This window comes from Malaclemys terrapin, chromosome 3 (genome assembly GCF_027887155.1).
Source record: "Malaclemys terrapin pileata isolate rMalTer1 chromosome 3, rMalTer1.hap1, whole genome shotgun sequence".
NCBI classification, from domain to species: domain Eukaryota; kingdom Metazoa; phylum Chordata; order Testudines; family Emydidae; genus Malaclemys; species Malaclemys terrapin.
In genome coordinates this window covers 12067155-12089637 of record NC_071507.1, presented here as the reverse complement: position 1 = coordinate 12089637, position 22483 = coordinate 12067155, and the positions used below count along the sequence as shown (strand labels likewise).

General features: G+C 43.4%; 1 protein-coding gene across 1 annotated transcript in view; it reads right to left on the bottom strand.

The window, feature by feature from the left end:
* Positions 1–22483, bottom strand: part of SPTLC3 (serine palmitoyltransferase long chain base subunit 3) — a 126758-nt gene that overhangs the window by 32806 nt on the left and 71469 nt on the right. The window contains exon 7 of the mRNA XM_054021441.1: positions 11480–11585. Coding sequence (XP_053877416.1) covers positions 11480–11585 — 106 coding nt within the window. The remainder of the gene's footprint in view (positions 1–11479; positions 11586–22483) is intronic.

Here is a 22483-nt window from a genome sequence, read left to right as displayed (position 1 = left end):
GTTCATGTGCAATGTTGCTGAGTAGGATAACTCTTTCACATACCCTTAACATACCAGTGAGCTTGCAGGAGTGAAAATGAAGGCAGAATTTTACCCTTAATATTGATCTCATCAGTGTCGTATATTGCCATCTTAAAAAAAAAGTGGAACGTTACATCCATGCAAAAAGATGCCAAGCCAAACTTGTAAATCAAGATACTTTAACTTGCATTATGGATCTGACCAAGTGATTTTAATTCTATATAATAGTTATCAATGATGCTCCATTTCTTTAGAAACCCATTTAAGAAAGCAGCATATAACCTTACCAAGAAGGATATTTTAAAGTATGAATGTGTAAGAATGCTAATTTACCAACTGTCAAAACTAAAAAGAACTAAATCTAGCCTACTCAGGTAGTGGAGTCATGCTGCTACTTCAAAATCAGAGTCCAAGAAAGGAAAGGGTCAGAAGGAGAGAAAACAGCAGCTCAAGCACATATCAAATGAAGAATTCGAGTATGTCTTCCCTCACCCTTCCTTTTATGTTTAAAATGTTATTACCAATATACTGGATTGGTTTTGGTCTGCTACTCTGTACCTAGCAATATTGAATATATGGAGGTTACTTCCCTATAACTGGAGGTTCTTTGAGATGTGTGGTCCCTATCTGTATTCCACGTGGGGGGGACGCATGCACACCATGAGTCTGAATCTAAAGGTTTTTAGTAAACAGTATCCATTGGTCTGCACAAACACAGTTGTTCTCCTTGTGCTCCTCATACAAAAGGGCAGTGCAGGCCAATACCGCTCCAATTCCTATATTACCAGGAATCCGTTCATGATTGGCAGCAGAGGGGATGGAGGGCGGATAGTGAAATGTAGATAGGGACCACACATCTCAAAGAACCTCCAATTACAGGTAAGTAACCTCCATTTCTTCTTCGAGTGATGGTCCCTATGTATATTCCACACATGGGAGATTAGTAAACTGTAGTCAAACAAGAGATATGTGTGAGGATGCAGATGGTACGGATGTCTGTAGTCTTGCCATCCCCACAGCTGCATCTGCAGTAGAAGTCTGCACCAATGCATAGCGTCATGTAAAGGCGTGTATGGATTTCTAGGTAGCCGCGCCGTATATATCTGTAAGGGTATGTCTTACAGAGAGGCTACAGAAGTTGGGGGGAATGAGAGCTAATTGGTAACAAAGGATGATGCAGCTTGGTATCCATTTACAGAGTCTCTGAGCAGATAGAGCTTGACCTCTTGATCACTCTGCTACGGTGATGAAACGTTTAGGAGTTTTTCTGATTGTTTTGCTTTCTAGATAAAATGTCTAGACCAGTGGTTCCCAAACTTGTGCTACCGCTTGTGCAGGGAAAGCCCCTGGCGGGCCGGGCCAGTTTGTTTACCTGCCGCATCTGCGTGTTCGGCCAATCGTGGCTCCCAGTGGCTGCGGTTTGCTGCTCCAGGCCAATAGGAGCTGCAGGAAGTGGCGCGGGCCGAGGGATGTACTGGCCGCCGCTTCCAGCAGCTCCCATTGGCCTGGAGCAGCGAACTGCGGCCACTGGGAGCCACGATTGGCCGAACCCATGGACGCGGAAGGTAAACAAACCGGTCCAGCCCACCAGGGGCTTTCTCTGCACAAGCGGCAGAACAAGTTTGGGAACCACTGGTCTAGAAAGTTAAGCTGTCCCTTCTCATCAGAGGTATGAGTTTTTGGAAAAAATACTCGTAAGTGAATGGTTTGATTCATGTGAAACTCCAAAATTATTTTGGGAATGGATTTTGGGTGGAGGCAAAGAAAAACCTTCTCTTTATGAAAGATGGTATATGCCATGAGTGCTCTCAGCTTGCTCACCCTCCTGGGATAGAGAGTAGGAAGGCAACTTTATCGAGAGATGGAACATAGAACCGGTTGCTAATGGTTCAGAAGGAGGTTTGGTGAGAAGTGAAAAGATGAGATTGAGACCCCATTGTGATGTTGGTCTCACCACTGGAGGGGAAGTTTTAACAAGTCCTTTTAGGAATCTATTCATCACAGGATGAGTAAAGATAGTATGGTTCTCAACTGGTGCTGATTGCTGCAAGATCGATCCATATGGAACTGATTGAGAGGCCCAATGTCTAAGGGCAAGGAGGTATTCTAGAATAACAAGAATCCTAGAGGACTCTGGAGATAACTAGTATTGTCATGACCAAAAGGAGAAATGCTTCCATTTGGCCAAGTAGCATCTCCCTTCCTGCTTTGAGAATGGAGTGAATTGCCACTGAAAACATGTGCTCTATGTCAGATGCCCAACCAAATACCAGGCCTGCAGTTGTAGTGGTCCTGGGTTGGGGAGTGCCTGATTGTACATTGTGTTGCGACAGGAGATCCGGAAATAGGTGGATGCTGGGGCGGGGGATTGGGGGCGGGGGGAGATAGAGGGAAGGTTGAAATCCACAGGAGTTCTCAGAACTGTCTCTGCTAGTTTGGTGTGGTGAGGATGACCTGAGCCCTGTTGTGACAGATCTCTTGCAGAATTTGTGGTATTAGTAGGGTGGGAGGTTAGGCACACCTGAAGTGGTCTGTGAAGGTAGCAACCAGGCATTGCCCTTCAGACCACGGCCATAGCTGCTCTGGAGCAGTATAGGGGTAGTTTCTTGTTCCCTTGCAAGGCAAAGAGATCCCAAGATGGTGTTCCCCACCCAGTGAAGATCTCATTCAGAACAGAATTGCAATTCTCCCATTCATGGCCCATGGAAAACTGTCTGTTGAGACTGTCTGCTAGGGAGTTGTGTGCACTTGGTAGTTATATTGCTGAGAGGATTATGCGGTTTCTAATACACCAGTTCCAGAGGATGACTGTCTCTACACTGCAGGGAGGGAGGAGATTTTGTTCCCACCCTTTCCCCCATTTGTTTATGTAGAAGACAGCTGTCATACTGTCTGACATAACCTGGGTATGTCTGGATTGGAGGAGTGGAGGGAATGCATTGCGGGCCCAATAGACTGCCCTTAATTCCAGTAAATTGATATGGATTCTGGCCTCCCCAGGGGTCCAGGTGCCTTGTGCAGTGTGATTGTCAATATGGGCTCCCCAACTTAAGAGAGAAGCATCTGTGAGGATAGTTGCCTCAGGTGTGTGTCTTTGAGGAAAGGAACTCCCACTTGAACTTTCTCTGGATTTATCCACCAGGCAAGAGAGGCCATAACTTTGGCTGGAATTGCTACTCTAGCACTGAGGTTATCTTTGGTGAGTAAATGGACTGAAGTCGGGCTTGTAAGCAGTAGAGAAGCCTGACGAATGGTGTTACGTGGCTGCATAAGGTCATATGGCTTAGGAGGGAAAGACAGGTTCTGACCATAGTCTGAGATGTGAGGGTGATCTATTTTATCAAATCACCCCTGGTATGGAAGCTTTCCAACAGGAAATAGGCCCTTGCTGTAGTCAAGTCCAGAGTCGCACCTATGAAATCTATGGACCTCGTGAGAGTCAATGTAGACTTTTTGTGGCTGACACAGATTCCCAGGGAAGATAGTAGCTGGAATTAAGGAATGCCTAACATAGTGAATGCTAATGGGAAGGGGGTAGGTTTAGCGGATAAAATAAAAAAAGAACAAGTTAAACATCACTTAGAAAAGTTAGATGCCTGCAAGTCACCCGGGCCTGATGAAATGCATCCTAGAATACTCAAGGAGCTAATAGAGGAGGTATCTGAGCCTCTAGCTATTATCTTTGGAAAGTCATGGGAGACGGGAGAGATTCCAGAAGACTGGAAAAGGGCAAATATAGTGCCCATCTATAAAAAGGGAAATAAAAACAACCCAGGTAACTACAGACCAGTTAGTTTAACTTCTGTGCCAGGGAAGATAATGGAGCAAGTAATTAAGGAAATCATCTGCCAACACTTGGAAGGTGGTAAGGTGATAGGGAATAGCCAGCATGGATTTGTGAAGAACAAATCATGTCAAACCAATCTGATAGCTTTCTTTGATAGGATAACGAGCCTTGTGGATAAGGGTGAAGCGGTGGATGTGGTATACCTAGACTTTAGTAAGGCATTTGATACGGTCTCGCATGATATTCTTATCGATAAACTAGGCAAATACAAATTAGATGGGGCTACTATAAGGTGGGTGCATAACTGGCTGGATAATCGTACTCAGAGAGTTGTTATTAATGGTTCCCAATCCTGCTGGAAAGGCGTAACGAGTGGGGTACCGCAGGGGTCTGTTTTGGGACCGGCTCTGTTCAATATCTTCATCAACGACTTAGATATTGGCATAGAAAGTACGCTTATTAAGTTTGCAGATGATACCAAACTGGGAGGGATTGCAACTACTTTGGAGGACAGGGTCATAATTCAAAATGATCTGGACAAATTGGAGAAATGGTCTGAGTTAAACAGGATGAAGTTTAACAAAGACAAATGCAAAGTGCTCCACTTAGGAAGGAAAAATCAATTTCACACATACAGAATGGGAAAAGACTGTCTAGGAAGGAGTACGGCAGAAAGGGATCTAGAGGTTATAGTGGACCACAAGCTAAATATGAGTCAACAGTGTGATGCTGTTGCAAAAAAAGCAAACATGATTCTGGGATGCATTAACAGGTGTGTTGTGAGCAAGACACGAGAAGTCATTCTTCCGCTCTACTCTGCTCTGGTTAGGCCTCAGCTGGAGTATTGTGTCCAGTTCTGGGCGCCGCATTTTAAAAAAGATGTGGAGAAACTGGAAAGGGTCCAAAGAAGAGCAACAAGAATGATTAAAGGTCTTGAGAACATGACCTATGAAGGAAGGCTGAAAGAATTGGGTTTGTTTAGTTTGGAAAAGAGAAGACTGAGAGGGGACATGATAGCAGTTTTCAGGTATATAAAAGGGTGTCATAAGGAGGAGGGAGAGAACTTGTTCACCTTAGCCTCTAAGGATAGAACCAGAAACAATGGGTTTAAACTGCAGCAAGGGAGGTCTAGATTGGACATTAGGAAAAAGTTCCTAACTGTCAGGGTGGTTAAACACTGGAACAAATTGCCTAGGGAGGTTGTGGAATCTCCGTCTCTGGAGATATTTAAGAGTAGGTTAGATAAATGTCTATTAGGGATGGTCTAGGCAGTATTTGGTCCTGCCATGCGGGCAGGGGACTGGACTCGATGACCTCTCGAGGTCCCTTCCAGTCCTATAATCTATGAATCTATGGAGCAGGAATAGGGTCACCAACTGGAATTCCCTGCTGGATCTGCCTGTCTGGAGCCAGTCATCAAGATATGAAAAGACAATAAACCTGTGTCTTCTCATCCAAGACATTACCATTGAAAGGACTTTTGTAGAGACCCTGAGTGCCATAGCTAGTCCAAATGGGAGCACTCTGAATTGGAAGTGGTTTTTCCCAATGAGGAATACGAGGATTTTTCAGTGGATCAGGTGAATGTCTATGTGAAAGTAAGCATCTTTCATGTCGAGGGTCACGAATCATGTGCCCCCTGTTCCAAAAAGGGAATTATTGATGTTAATGTGACCATATGGGATTTTACTTTTTGGAAGAATACATTTCGTTGGTGTAAATCATGAATTTGTCTCCAACCACCAGACTTCTTGGGGACCAAGACATATGGGAGTAGAATCCCTTCCCTTGATGTTAGTGTGGCATCCATTCTATGGCTTCTTTCTGGAAGGAGAGACTTTACCTTTTGGTGAAGAACCTCCTTGTGAGAGTGGGTTCCTGAGAATGGGCCAGGGAGGGGTATTGTAGTGGAGAGATGAAATAAACTCGATCATGTAGCCATGGTGGATGATCTCTAGTACCCATTTGTTTGTTGTTATTGCCCCCCAGTTGTGAGCAAAGTGCGTAAGGCAGCAAACAGAGTTTCGGGGGGCAATAAGGCATGGCATCAATGTTGATATGCATTCCTTCAGCATACCATCCAAAGAACCCCTTGGACAGTGGGTGGGGTGGCCATCGCAGAGGTGGACGAAGCCATGTGTCTGGGTCTTTGCATACTGCCTTTTGTGTGATGGTTCATAAAGGCACTGGCAATTGAATGCTTGAGGTGAAGGTCTGGGCCTGTAGGTTTGCTTCTGATGTTTCCTCTTCAGGACGGGGGTGTAAATGCCCAGTGATTGGAGGGTTGTCCTCGAGTATTTAAGAGAGTGTAGAAACAGTCTTTTCAGTAAAGAGTTTAGACACAAAGGGAAGTTCCTTAATGGTTTTCTGGTCTCCCCTGGAGGACCCCAGAGATTGCAGCCACAATTCGTGCCTTGTGACTATAGCTGTGGCAATGGCTCTAGAAAGGCAGTGTCAGATGCTTCTACTGCCACTTGGAGTGATGTAATGGCCATCAGCCCACCTTCATCAATGAGGGCTTGGGACTGAGCCCTGTCTTCCTACGGAAGTTTGTCTTTAAAGTTTAGACATTTTGAATAATTCAAGAAATCATATTTTGCTAACAGCACCTAGTAGTTAGCAACTCTGAAGTGGACACTAGCTGATGAAAATATTTTCCTGCCCAAAAGGTGGAGGCATTTAGTTCCCTTGTCAGTTGGGGTAGTCGTAGGGTGCTGTGTCCTGGACCTTTCTGTAGCTGCTTGCGCCATGGAAGTGTTGGGTACTGGATGAGAGAATAAAAGCTCTGCTCCTTTAGCTAGCATAAAATATCATTTTCCAACCCTCTTCAAGGTAGGGGCACAAGAGGCAGGGGTATACCACATGGATCTGGCAGGTTCCAAAATGACCTGATTGATTGGCCTTTCTAGGGTGACCCATCCAGAGGGCTGGATGATATCCCAATAGACTATGCTGCGTGTCCTGGACCTCCTCAACAGGTATCTGAAGCTCAGTGGCTACCCTCTATGACAGCTCCTGGTACTGCTTGTGGTCACTGGGCAAGGAAGGGGATGATGGAGCAACTGCCTCCTCAGGTGAAGAGAATGATACACCCATCTGAACTGGCAGAACCAGTGGGTCCAGCTCAGCTTCTTCCTCCACAAACGTGGATGGAGCTGGTTATTACTTGTTGGGAGAGGAGGGTCGGTCGGTGTGATTCTTGCACAGATCCAGTACGTCTGTTAAGTGGCTCCCATTAGGCTAGTAAGAAGGATTGACTGATGGGGGGAGTCCCCCAGACATAGGGTACTAACGGTCCCCTGAATAGCCATAACCTGAAGGAAGTGGATGGTTCCAAAACCTCCTGTGGGTTCTGTCTGGGCTTGTTTCCGTTGGGTGTGGTGGGAGAAAGAGACTTGTCTGGAGCCTCAGATTTGTTTGACAAAATAATAGATTCCTGCTCTACTGGCGGTGCCATCTGTACCAGTGGGAGGATGCTCCGAGCTGTGGATGCAGTAGGGGGCGATCCTCTTCTTCTCAAGGTGATTTTTTTGGGCATAGGGATGTCTCTGAGAAGGACTGGGCCTGGGAGGAATATTCTACTGTGAAGTAAAGATTTTGGTTCTTCCTACTGTTTGGGGAGCCTCTGAGGAGGGGACTGGCAGATGCAGGGCCCCCAATGGGGTATTCAGAGAATGCCACATGGACTGAGCTGGAACCATTGAATGGGGTCCCAGCGTGGGGCTCTCAGACAGGCCTGGTGGGTACTGATCTTATGGTCTGGGGAATGGAGCTGGAACCAGTACTGTTGGATCATTTTTCCTTTGCCTTCTTGAATGTCAGGTTTATGTGGAACTAACTCCTTGTGACCCATGTGTGAGGACTCACATGACTTGGACCAAGATGGGTAGAGATCCTTTTTCTTAGAGGCAGATCTGGACGAGAATCTATCTTTATGCCTATATGGTCATGTCCCCTACTCTCATGAGAGGGTTTCTCACGCTTAAGAGTTTTAGCCTCTACTCCAGAGTGCACGCTTGGAGAGGTGCTGCTCGCAGTCTGAGGGGGTCTCCCCCCAGCCTGGATCCAAATGAGGCCTCATGACCTGCTCCATGAGGTGCTTCAGCAGGTGGAGCGCTTGTCTTTCACTAGTTTGGAGAGGGAAGGAACAGGGCCGCCCAGAGGATTCAGGGGGCCTGGGGTTTTCGGCGGAGGGGATCCTTCCGCTCTAGATCTTCAGGGCAGTTCAGCGGCGGGTCCCGGAGCAAGTGAAGGACCCGCTGCCAAATTGCTGCTGAAGATCCAGAGCAGAAGAAGCCCTCACCACTGAATTGCCGACGAAGACCCGGAGCATAAGAAGAAGCAGCTCCGGGTCCTCGGCAGCGGGTCCGTCACTCGATCCGGGTGTGTTCGGCGGCACTGAAGGACCTGCCGACAAAAACTCTCATGGGGGTCCCTGAAAACTCTTGTGGGGGCCCCCTACAGGGTCTGGGGCAAATTACCTCACTTGCCTCACCACCCACCGGGTGGCCCTGGGAAGGAACAGCAGATAATGCCTTTGGTGAGGCGATGAAGGGCGTGCTGGTGGTCTTTTGCTGATGGAGAAGGAACTGGGGCAGGAGACACAACTCTCTTGGGACTCTTGGCATAGTTCCTCTCTACACGGAGAAGCTTCCCTGGGCAGGGAGAACTAAGCTCACAATACTAATTATAAAACAACACTATACTAAACTAAAAAAAAAAAAAAATCACTAAAACTATTTACAAATTGTTTTACTGATATTAAAATAGGAAGATTGAAGCGGACACAGAATTTTTATTCAGGCCATGAGGTGGTAAGAAGAGATGTTGGTTTGCCCTGGCCTTTATATCCTTACTTCAGAGCATGAGGAGAACAACCGCACATGTGCGGACCAATGGACCCGGCTTACTAAAGTTCTCTAGACTCAGGTACGTGGTACGTGTGCATACTCTTGACCATCGCTCAAGAAGAACCAGTCCTTCATGGACAGGTCAGCTCTCATCCAATATTGCATCTAGCCAGTTATGCAATGATCTATCGTGGTGGCAATGCAGTAGGGGTTCCTTCTCGAGCCAGTACAGAACTGGTTTGCCATCTGAAGCATGAGCTTCGATTTCTTGTTTGCCTACCTCACAAGTATACAATAAAGATTTTAAAACTAGCTAATGTTTGGACTACTTTCTGATGAGATGCTATAAGAAAGCTAGGTATTATTACTACTTTTATTTTATGCTTTTTGCTTGCACAGATACAAAGGCTATTAGTGGAAATAAATGGTTCAGCACTTAAAACAAAAAACAAGAGATCCCAGGTACAGTATTTGACTCCATGTCCTCTTATGCAGACTTTCTTTGACAAACACTTAGCAGGCGCCACACTCAGGTTAGGAATTTAGTGGAGACTAAGGGAGATAGGTGCCCAAATCCCACTGAAAGTCAGCGGCTGTTGGGTGTCTAACTCCTGTAGGCTGCTTTGAAAATCCACCCCTGCAAAGAATTGAAGCTTTTGAATCAAACTCTCTCTCTGAAGTTTTACATGCTTTGTGCATAACAAGAGAAAGACACATGGCTCTTCTGCTTTCTTCAAAAAGAAAATTCTCTGTGAATATTAGCTGCAGATCTAAGGAAAACTAACGCCCAGTGTCCCATTAAATGGGAGATTGATTAAGTGACAAATGCCAGAGCAAGTTGACATTATGGGTCTGTGCAACTGCTCACTTTAACCAATGCATCCATGACACAAAAGTACCTTCACTTTCCCTGGTTGGTGCACATCCAAAGTAAAGGATTTAAAAACTGAACAAAGTAGAGCAGCTAAAGGGTTTTCTGTAGGCCATGTGACTGCTAGGAGTATTTGTCATTAAAATGTTGGTGGTCCACTTAATTTCTGCATGATCAAAGTCCTTAAAACTTAACTTTCTTTTAGCCGCACAGAACTATGTTTATTTGCAGCTTTGCTCTGTTTATTCTGGCTAAAGGGAGATATTCAGCATGTTTTGGATCAGGGGTCTGCTGTTCAACTGTTCAGTCCTGAGTGACTGGTGTTTAGATGAGGGCTGACTTGTTCTCTGCAGCAGCTGGCACAAGTTATGCCAAAAGAACATGCTGATGACTATGAAGTTATGACGACATGAAAAAAGAAAAGGCATCATTATTAGAGCTGTGCAAGTAACTGATTTTTTTTTTGTTGGTTTGCTTGTGATCCGAAAAATCAAATAAAATCATTTTGGGTCAACTTGAAACTGATTTTTTTCAGAAGTTCTGGCAAAATGAAAGGTCAAAAAATTTGTTTCAAGGTGTTTTGGCATTTTTAACTGTTTTTTTTTTTCTAAAAAATAAACGCAAATCAATTCCCTTGTAAATCTAGCCAGAAAAAGCAAAACATTTCATTTCAGAAATGGCATAATGAACCATTTTAATATTTCTAATTTTTTTCCTCTTTTTTCCCCACGGAAACAATTTGCCCAAATTGACACAAATTTGTGAAATGTTGCGGTCAACCTGAATCTGCATTTTTCAGTGAAAAATTTGTCGGCCAAATTTTTTGGCCTAGCTCTAATCCTAATGAAAAAAATATCTTGCTCAGGATGACTAGCGTTAATTATTCAAAAACCATAAATTGCTGCCACTCAGCGTGGCTGTATTTCAGTGATGGATAATGTGATCCTTGTGTGTAACTTTCAATATTGGTTTGTAAATCACTTTGACATCCTTTGGGCTGAAAGGATGCTATATAAAAAACGGACATGCAAAATGTACACAGTGCCAGTACCTTTTTTCAATTTATCAACGCGTAACAGAGAACTCTAGAAGAAGAACAGGAGTACTTGTGGCACCTTAGAGACTAACAAATTTATTAGAGCATAAGCTTTCGTGTTCCATTCTATATGCATCCGAAGAAGTGGGCTGTAGTCCACGAAAGCTTATGCTCTAATAAATTTGTTAGTCTCTAAGGTGCCACAAGTACTCCTGTTCTTCTTTTTGCGGATACAGACTAACACGGCTGTTACTCTGAAACTTGTCAGAGAACTCTAGAAAGCTGTTCTGTTTAATCACCCTGAGGCAGATTGTGAGCTGTTGTAAATTGTCACAGCTCCGTTGACTTACGTGAAGCTACAACAATTACACCAGCTGAAGAGCTGCCCTTTGCATTTAAATAACATACTCCATCCCAAAGGAAAGTGCTTTGCAAACCAATATTCAAAATCACACACAGGGACCACACTGGAGTTGCTTCTATTTACACTAGGGCTTAGACTGACCTTCAGGATTTATATATAATATATGGAGATATACCTATCTCATAGAACTGGAAGGGACCCTGAAAGGTCATTGAGTCCAGCCCCCTGCCTTCACTAGCAGGACCAAGTATTGATTTTGCCCCAGATTCCTAAGTGGCTACCTCAAGGATTGAACTCGCAATCCTGGGTTTAGCAGGCCAATGCTCAAACCACTGAGCTATCCCTCCCCCCTAAAACACTGAAACTGTCTTTATTGCCTTATTACTGTTAATATTGCAGACCAACAATTTTTAGCAAGACCACTGAAGATCCTACTTGAGCTGTGAAGCAATTAAAAAAATACACTGAATTTCTCAGGCAATCTCAGTGTTACGCCTATTAAATTCCTTTATAATACAAAGTACTCACACATTTGTAAATGCCTACATACCTGTAAATGCCCTCTACTAGGATGAGAATTTTTTTCCATGCTCTGCGACTTCGAGGCTGCCCATATGCTATTGCATCCCTCAGTAATTTCTCTAGGCTCTGCATGTCTTTATTTAAAAATAAAAGAAAGGAAGAAAACAAAATATTAACATAAGGGGCTTTAAGAGGAAGTTTTAAGTTCTTTCTGGCCACTATTTTTTTTTAATAAGAAATTGACAGAGAAATGTCTCCTAAATGCACACTTCCGTTGTACAAAGGCTACAGGCCTAAATATTTGATTTAATTTACTTGAATTTAATCTTGTGATAATATGATCAGAAGAGCTTTCTGCAACTATGCACCTCAACGGGGAAAAACTTTTCCTTTAACCATTAGAAACTCTCAGCTTCTCTATTTAAAAATAAAACGGAAACACTTTTGTCAGCTCCTGATTTTAACTGTCTATAATTCTTTAGTTGCACTGAAGAAATGCACAGCATCCTGAGTGTCACAGGGGGAGATTTTCAAATGAGTCTAAGGGATTTAAGAGCACAAGCCCTACTGAAAGTCAATGACACATGAAAATTTTCCCCTACAAGTGCAAGCTTGTTGTCATAAAATCTATGGGCCAGATCCTTAATTAGTATAAATCACCTTAGCTTCCTTGACGTCTATGGAGGACATTGACGGACACAAACTGAGGATCTAGTGCTATAGTTTTCTGATTATTACAATTAGGGACAAAAGAGGAGATTAAGTAGACAGATTATAATTTGTATGTATTTTGCTTCCCTCCATCAGCACCTTCCCCTTTCACTAAGGGAACGTCTACACTTACAGTGCTGCCACTGACTGAGGCTCTATGCTAATGAAAAAGAGCTCTTCCGTGAGCATAAAAACCCACCCCCGTGAGCGGCAGAAGCTATGTTGGCAGGAGAAGCTCTCCTGCTGACTTAGCACTGTGCATACTAGCACTTATGCCGGCATCACTTATGTCTCTCATAGGGTGGAATATTCACACCCAAGTGACATAAATTTTGCCGACATACGCGGTAGTGTAGTCACAGCCTTAGACTCCAAATCTGAGGAGAATTGAAGCAATTACTTAAATTTAAGACACAAAAGTCACCACAATGGCAATACACTTGTAACAAAAAACGTTAAGAGTGTTATATACAATAATTCAGGCGACAGGATCGTGATGAGAAATAAGTTTTAGAAGAGTATATAGTATCGTGGTCATAACCTGCTGTGTTTAACACAGTCATTAAAAACAGACTGGTAACAAAACAGAATCGCTGAAAAGTTATTTCATTATGATCACCACAGGCAAATGCCACAGAACTTTGTTTATTTCATTTGAAATTCATTTAGCAGAATAGAGACTCGGTAAGCCTACTTCAGTTAAGCGGCTTTGGGTCAGTTCCATGCATAATATCAGCAAATGCTTGGATCTTGATGCATGAAACAGAGCAAGAAGAGGAATCTTGTCCTTTACAAGAAAGGTGGGGAGTGGGAAAAGACTAACGAGAGAGAAAATATGCAAATGGGTACAAATGCCCTGAAGGGACTCTGCTTCTTAGCCAAAAAGACAATGTTTGGCATTGATGAGGCTTTCCTTTGAAAGAAGCCTGAAGTAGTGTTAGAAACTTTGTTGCTCCCTCAGGCATTGGTTATGGACAATACGAAGCCAATTAGATACTTTTTAAAAAGTGGAATGGCAAGTACAAAAGAAAAAGAAAAGAATGTACAAAGATTAGGGCAGTACCAAAATTTGGCTCCTAATTGAGAATGTTTAAAAATAGATGATACAGGGTCTTGAAACTTTAATTATTAGTCATCGGGGGTAACATACAGAGTATAGGGGGATGTTAGTATTTTGATATTGGATAGCACATAACACATACAGTCTGCAATATCCCCAATGGGGGGGTACAAGGTGGACGAATCAGGGTATAGTCAGCAAGCAGTGAGGGTACATCACTGATACAGGAATTACAGGCAGTCATAGATATAAGTAAGTGGGCCGAGTAATGAGGATAGGATGACCCTCATATGGTGGAGTTCAGTTCGGTTCGGTGGGTTCAGGGTTCAGGGGATAAGGTCCAACAGAGGAAGTCTTCAGGTCTCTTCCTCATTGTGGGTGCGTGAAGTCACGCCGGCTCACTCTCGTTATTGGTGGTGGCTGGTGATGTGCTCTGTATAAATGTCCCGGGACCACCGGATAGTGTCTGAGACCATTAGATGTCGCATGAGCCGTTTTGGATGAAACCTCTTTGAAGCGGATTACTTCCTGCAGTTTGTGAGAACCTGGAAGTACACATTCCAAAATGCCTCAAGACAATACCCTGCATGGCATTTGGAAATGTGCAGTCCCAATTTCCCGACTGCTGCCAGAACTAGGATCGAGCTGGTGGTGGATACATGAGGGATAGGTCTGTATCTACTTCATTTGGCTGAACCCTTTTCTCTACCACTCTACTGTGGTTTAGACGTGGGTCCATATTCTTGGATCAGATCACCTTCAAATTTGGGTGGGAAATTCGATTTCAGATTGTGAACTGGGATCTGATCTGAATTTCATAGGTGGCCTTTACCACTAAGAAAGGGGTCAACCAGAATGTTAGATCTGAATACCTTTGAATTTGGGTGTTTGAAACACAGAGCTAGATCTGAATTCTGCAATTCAGGCTCAATGCTCTGTCTCACGTTCACCAAGCATTCTGGAGTGCTTGAAGCCCATGAGCACAATGCAATTTGCAGTGCCTTAGAATTCAGTGACCATTGTAGAAGCAGTGGCTGGCACTAGAGCATTAGGGCCCTGTACTCTCCATTAAAGTGATTTGATAGTTTGACACCCATGAAAACAGTCCTGTGTGTCTGTGTTTGCAGGTTGGTGGCTGGGAGAAGACAATGATACCTTACAAACACTGCTGGCATGTTTTGTATTCACTAATGCCACATTTTCTGCAATAAAACTTGAATGCAGTGTTATTCTTTTAGCATTACGACATCTAATCTTGATCTTTATATTTCTAAGGGCTTGTCTATACTTACGCGCTGGTTCGGCGGCAGGCAATCGAACTTCTGGGTTCAATTTATCGCGTCTTGTCTGGACGCGATAAATCGAACTCAGAAGTGCTCCCCGTCGACTCCGGTAATCCTGCTCGCCGCGAGGAGTACGCGGAGTCAACGGGGGAGCCTGCCTGCCGGGTCTGGACCGCGGTAAGTTCGAACTAAGGTACGTCGACTTCAGCTACGTTATTCACGTAGCTGAAGTTGCGTACCTTAGTTCGATTTGGGGGTTTAGTGTAGACCAAGCCTAAGAAAATACAACCCTTCCACTTTATGAAGATGCACTTCAGTCAATACCAACATATTTTAAACTATGCAGAGTAAATGAACTGTGTTTGTGCACCTTGTCCTTACACCGGGTTAGACTGTGGACCTTACTCAGTACTTTACTCCATGAGTAGTCCCGTTGACTTGATAGCATAAGGTATTATCCAGCATCACTAACTATATCCCGCTTTAGCCCTTAGCAAAAAGTAGGTGCTTCCTCATGAACTCTTATGTATACTGAGCTGAGTGGTTTGTCAATGTATAAGGTATGATTCACTTATTATAAACGGCAACTTTTTTTTATTTGGCTGTTCAAGAGGAGTTGGAGAATACAAAATACATTCTGAATGTATAGCTGTACCATTAGTACCCTCTTTTGCCACTACAAAAGATCTCCGTGGGTCCCCTCAATGCAGCCAATCACTGGCTGTATTTGCTGCCCTCTAAATGGAGGTTAGAGATAATACAAGGTTCTTCAACAGAAAGAGCAAGAGGTTAATGAAACAAATTGACACAATGTTAGGAGAGGAGTAGGAATCAGATGGATCCCGGAAAAGATTATTCAGCCCTCCAGCCTTCGCTTTTGCAAGCCCCAAAGAAAATTAATTGCTTCACTTAAAAACAACACCTTTCATTAGTCAGTGGTGGTTAGAAAAGGCAGGACAATAAAATAATACTCCAACAATGAGAGGAAGTGTTGCTAGTGCAACCTGATGTTAGTTTCTCAGGAACATTCCTGTCCTACCACTTTGAACCAATATGTTGTCCCATCTGCAAAGCCCAGGGCATCTGTATAGACAGAACACATCTGCTACTGCAAATATTCAAGGAAGAAACAAACCTGGTGTTTCCCTTTGTGGATTTGTGGCTCTGTCTCTGGGCACTGGCCATTTCACTACCCTGTCTCCAACATGACCAATCCCTCCTTCCAACCTTTCTAGCATGATTCCAGTACAATGCTGCTCCATGGCACAAAGAAGGATTGCAGTCTCCCTCCATGGAATATCCCTTGGCTTGCATTCTAACACAGCAAAACTAGGTTATCTCGAGTCTTTTGAAGGTCTTTCATACCAGTGGAGGGAGTTCCAAATTTGCCACTTAGGGTGCAGGCAAATTGTGGTAACGATCGCTCACCTGGCTGAGTTCTGAGATTGTGATTGTTGCCCCGTGGGGAAAAATGCAAGGTAGACAGAACAGTTGTCCACTAGATGGCAATCAAGTAAATAAATTCTCCTGCTGTTTCTAAAATGATTTGCTTAGCAGCTATTCAGAGCACTCATTTGCAGCCCCACCAGAACAGCCAAGTGCTTTGAATATTTAGTAAGTGGAAGTTCTTCTTTTTGCATTCTGCCTTATCCTATATCCAAACAAACCAAATCATTTAAGCTGAGCGGGGAGCAAAGCCTTTCTCAAGGCTGGTGTCCGACTACCATTAGCATTTATGAGGTAAAAGGACTCCAAGGATGTGGGGCTAATAGAATATGTAACTGGCTGCATGACATCAGCCTGACAATAAGGGGGGAGATTTTCAAAGACACAGAGGGGAACTTAGGCACCTAATTCTCAATGAAAATTAATGTGGGTTGGCCTGATGCCTCTTTGTGCCTTTGAAAATCTCCCCCAGAGTCTATAGGTTCTTTCGGCTTAGGAACCTATACTGTTAAACTGGACTAGTGCTGTAATCTATCTTTGGAAAAGGCCGTTTGCCCAAGCTCATGAGATGGAGTTAAGGTTGGAAGGTCTGGTTATCCTAACACCCACGGGATCTGAGGGGGGAGTGTGGAGAAGAGGGTTAGCAATCACTTGGGTGTGTCAGCACTAGTGAAGAGGTAGATTGCAGAATTAGGGGAGAATCTTTCTAAACCCTTGATTCTGCCAACCCTCACACACGTGCTCAACTTTGCTCAACACATGCGAGTAATCCTGCTCAAGTCAAAGTTAAGCACTAGTGTAAATGCTTGCAGAATCAGGGCTTAATCTATGTACCCCACACCTGTCACTGCGGTTGTAAGTCTATTTCAAAGCGTGGGAGGTGGTGAAGAAAAAAAGCATTTAGTTGCCCTATATTTTAGAATGTTTGTTTATTGCATTATAGCATTGAAGGAGCTTATGTTTTAATCATCTTACGCCTGCAAGCCTTTAACCCATAAAGGTGTTACATATGCAAATGAACTTAATTTCCCCCTTTCCCCCCTTCCTCTGCATCTCTTTAGGACATGGTGATCCAGAATGGGGGGGGAAGTCTAATACTGCCGCCTTCAAAAAACAGAACAGTTGCCACACTGACTCTGGTTCCCCACACTGATCCATGCTAAAGTTGATATGCGCTTTGGGTGCACGAGGTTGGAACGTTTTAGAGATCAGGGCCTTTTGGGGGCATGTGCCCACCCCTACGGCCTCACCTGTGGATGTGTAAAATTTCTGTTAGTATCAACTATAATAACTCTGGATATTCTTGTTATCCACTGCAATGGAACATGTCCCCCTCAACTTTTCATTACCTGGTTGATACACTGGGGCTACTGCTGGTGGGCTAGTAGTACTGGTAAGAACCCAGATAAAGACAAGGCTCCATCCAATGGTTTCTGGAGATTTTAACAAAGCCCTGGCTGGGATTATTTAGTTGGGGTTGGTCCTGCTTTGAGTATGGGGTTGGACTAGATGACTTCCTGAGGTCTCTTCCAACCCTAATATTCTATGATTCTATGCTCAGTTAAACCTGCTATAGGGCTGGACCAGAGGGACCACCAGTGGTCTAGGATAGACAAGTTGCGTGTATGTCTGTCTGAAAATAAGTCTGTAAATTAAAATATAATATTGAGGGGGAAAGGCTTGTGTAGCATCAGCCAAAAGTTTGCAAGTTGTCCACACATGTCTTGTGAAGCATTTTCATCCAGCTAGATTTGGAGTCTCTCTCCCCCCCTCTCTCTTGCAGTGACATTTAGATTTCACTTTGCCAGAATTACTCCATCTGAGTTTTGAAAGCATTTTATACGTCTTTATTTGTGGAATTAGAGGGAAACCATGGATTTGTCAAAAGACAGGATTTTTTGGATGCCTTCTACTATTTTACTTGGGGGAGGAGGGAAATCAACGTCCTAGCTTGCTGCCCTATTTGTACAATGCTAATCTTGATGGATAGGGTGGTTACGGAACACACCTTGCACATGTTTTCCCTATAGTAATTCAGGAAGTATGTGGCCCAGAAAACTTTTTGTTGATTCATGAAAGTGTAGTGTAAGTTTCCCCCTCATTTTGATAACCATTTCCAGCTGCCAACAAAAACATAACAGCAACACACTATTCGCACCTTGCCCTTCTCTCCAATGTATCTTGTATACACGTACAATCAAAGAAGTCAGAGTGAAAGTAAATGAGATCTAAACAGTTTAATCAAGGCTGTTACGCTCCACGTAAAAGGAGAATGAACTAGACAGTGGGGAGCAGTCACTTTCTCCAACCTTCCTCATTCACATGTAGGCACGCTTTGAAAATGTCATTCACAAGGCTGCCAACCAATTTGGTTTTGTTCTGGCAGCAAACAATACAGAAAGAATGTTTTCGTCACTAGTTGAGTATTATGTGGCAGTGGCACAAAGGTCTTTGACTTTTCATACTATGTTTACAATGCTGTAATACCAGGTTAAACACTATGCTGCTGTAAACTGGCGCAGCGACAGTGGAACGGTGCCAGTTTATATCAGCAAAGAATTTGATTCCATTCTCATGTTTAATAAGTGACTTTTTTAGAGTGCCGTATTACAACCCATTGCTGTTTGCCTTCCGGGCTGACCTTATCTTTAGAGCTCTCACAATTTCATAGCTGGATTCAATTCTACTCTTTGACCCTTGGCTTCCATGAATGGAGTATTTTTCCAGCTATTCAGCAGAAGGTCCTTGACATGGTGACATCCTCCAACTGAAGGCAACTACCAGACCCCTTTCAGAGAGCTGTTTGCTCCCCTCATCAGCCATGACACAAACTAGTTCCCATTCCCTGCAGGTAATGAGTATCACCTACCTCCTGCTGAGGTTGTGGGAAAGTGATTTTTTTTTTTTTTTAAAAAGGACAAAAATACTTTACAATTTTAGAGTCAAATTAATGCTCATTAAATGCTCTGCACCGGATGCAGAGTTTTCTTTTTATCCACAGAGCTGATACAGCACAGGGAAGCTTCCCCATCCACCCAGCAACGTGACTTGGATAACAGGTAGATCAGTTGACCTATTTCCACTAAGTGTGAGAATGAAAGCACAAGTCTAACATTTGGGTTACGGGTGGCCAATGAGCTTAGCAGTTCAAACATCAAGGCCCTGACCCCTCAAAGCACTTAAACATGTGCATAACTGTCAACAAATGAGTGGTCTCATTAAAGTCAATCGGACTATTCATATACTTAAAGCTATGCACCTGCTTAAGTGCTTTGCAGTATTGAAGCGGAAGGCTGGTATGTCTAGACAAACTGGAACAATAGGTTCAAATATCTGAACAAGGCTAAGTGTTTGAGGCAGTTAAATGAAGAACCATTTAGATTACTAAAGGCTTGTCTATACTTAAAATATTATAGCGCCACAACTGAGCTGCTGTAGCGGTTCAGTGTAGACACTACCTACGCCAAAGGGAGGGCTTCTCCCATCAGTGTAGGTAATCCACCTCCCAAGAGGTGGTAGTTAGGTAGACTGAAGAATTCTTCCATGGACCTACCACTGTCTACACTGGGGGTTAGGTCAGTATATCTACATCTCTCAGGGGTGTGGATTTTTTATACCCCTGAGAGACATAGCTAAACCGATGTAAATTCCTAGTGTAGACTAGTATAGTGTGGATCTTTTGGGCAAGCCATTCCCTGTATACACATTACAAATGTAAGGATGTTGGAGTAGCCAGCTACAATGCTACTGTCCTCTGACACAGTCCATTTTGCAACGTAAATAGCACCTAAATATATTTTTTAACTGATGTCAAAGCCCTGGACATGCTGTTTTTAAAATTCACTTAAGTCCCATTTACAAAGCAAACCACAACTTGCTACAAGACAACTGCATCCGAAATGGGTTTACAGTGTAGATGGGGCCTTCACAAAGGGCATTCTGTCTGTCCTGCTGGATGTGTGCCAGTTAGCTGCCACGCTGTCCAGCCGTGCTGCATTTCGGTAATGTGTCACACGTACAGCGCTGGAAACCACTTGGGATCTTTTAGGATGAAAAAGTATTCCATACGTGTAAAACTATTCTTAATAGTTATTGGATGAGGAAAGTGAGTTGGTAGGTAGGTTCTGGATTTGATTTATGAAATCTGTTTATAAGAACTCTCCAAAATAGCAGCTTTATAGCAAGGGTATTTATCTATATGGCTTCCTATACGGGGTGGGTTGGGGGTTGAAGATCAGAAACTTAAAGTATACAGAGTTTTACAAAATGTTCATACCGTTTCACAATGAAAAGGGTTCTCTAGGTATACTTCATGTTAAAGTCCAGGCAGAATGGGGTTAACTCAGAAACGATATATAATGCTCCAAAAGGTTCCCACTGTTTCATAATGATAAGCGTTGTCTTACTGTAATTCTGGTTAAGGTGATAAGGCTCAAAATGGTTAAACTAGTCAGCTTTTAAATAAAACTAGACTGGCTTTGGCAAATCAAATCCCTAATCTAGGGAACAATGGGTTACATAGAAAGAATCTGATGAGCTTCCAGTGGTGTTTGCTGAGGTGCTTAAGGGAATTACCTAATTTTCCATCTGCAGTTTGGTGTTTGTGGAACTAGTTAGCTATTGCTGTTAATTTTGCTCCACATTCTTTACAGAGAATATCAGATCTGATTTATCATTTACCCTAACAGCAGGCTGATTAGATGTTAGTTCACTGGGGGAAAGGAGGAGAACGTGTATGATGGCTCTTTGACAAGTGATCAGGCGGGGAAGGGGTATTAATTTATCAACATATGGGTCAAAAATCAATGTGACGTCTTCAACATCCTTTTAGGAACTGTAATCTGAATCACATTCCCTGAATGGATATCTTCTTTCAAGTGCTATGGGAAATAGCACAAAATAATCAGGGGGTGAATGTGGAGATGGTGTTGGTGGGGGAGTTGAGAGCCCTTGGGTTTTGGTTGTTAGAGGTCATCCTTCAAAATGTCATGCAGCAAAAAAAGTGTGACTGGGATAAGTTACTGAGTGGAGCACAGTGCAATCTAAGGAAGAGGTCAGAGATCAAGAGAGACACAAGTATAGAAATACTGCCTAGTATGTCTAAATCTCTAAGGTCGGATCACTGAATGTTAGTAAGCGCATCACATTGTAAATTTATAAATAGTTACTTTTGTAAATATGTTTTGAATCCGGCTTATTCATAAATGGTGCTTAATGAGGTTATGGAATTGCTTCTTGGCCAATTAAAATGATGCTAATAATGATACTGTATCTTATAATTATAGTGCACCTTTCATCATATGTTTTTATAAACATATACATAATTAATGACTTCACTCACCTCTGGGATGGGGTAACGTAGTAACTGGTTACACAGTACCTGTACATGGCATGATACAGAACAGTGGAGAATAGCAACTGAAATTGAAGGGAGTATTTAGGTAGACAATATGCAGTGACCGTGCTATAATCTTTACAACAGGGGTTTGCAAGTATAGCAAGTACCACCAATGCCACAGTGTCAGCAGCATTAATTAAGTAAAAGGCCATGTTGTCAATGTTTTAAAAGGCCATGTAACGGGATGACTGGCCCTTTAAGGGGAGATGGGTCCAGCCCCATCTGTGACACACTTAACTCACCTGCCCACGTGGAGAAAATGAGCTAAGTCATCTGACAGGCAAGGCATGTAGGGGAGAAATACAACAGAAGCCTATGGACAGCCAAAGAGAGAGAAGAAAAGACCCAGGCAGAAAGCCCAGGGAGTTGATGCTCAACAGAAAGCAGGGAGAGGTTGAAATGAGCAGAAGGACCGCATGAACTGCTCCACACAGAAAGGCTCTCCCTAGCTCCTACGCAGAAGGCCTGGGGATGCACGCCTACAGGGAGCAGAAGCTAGCTAGGGAAGCTAGAGTGTAGTGGGCAAGTCTGCTAGAGCAAAATCTCAGCAGGGAAGGTATAGGCCTAAGAACCCTACACCAAGGACTGTGAGCCAGCTAGGATGTTGGATGGGAGTTCTTCTGTCTCCTTGTGAACTTTGTTAATAAATCTAGGACACAAGAAGGGGTGTTACTTGACACATGAAAGCCTATGTTGAAGTTACTGGGGAGTGGCTAGCCTGAAGCCATACCAGTAGGTGGTGCTGGTACAGACCGCTATGCAACAACAGCGTTATAATGTAGAATTAGTATCAGTCTTGTCCTAAAATCCTATTTTGGTGAAGTCAGTATGTGGGCAGATGCTTATATCCCAGCTTTCTGAATACTTGAAAAAACCTGCCAGAAATTTAGGGTGGGGTTTCCAAAAGTGCTCTGCATTAGCTTAACTCTGCTCTCACTGACTTCAGTGGTAACAGAGTTAGGCCAGCAATGAGCGCTTCTGAAACACCTTAGTCTTTTGTACTGATTCTCTGTTGCAATTGTAAATAAATGTTTCTAGCACCGTACAGAATCTCAGCAACACACCAAGCCAAAAGGGTGGTTATGGTGAGAAATATTTTTGAAAATTAAGCTCCGACATGGCTAACCACGGCAC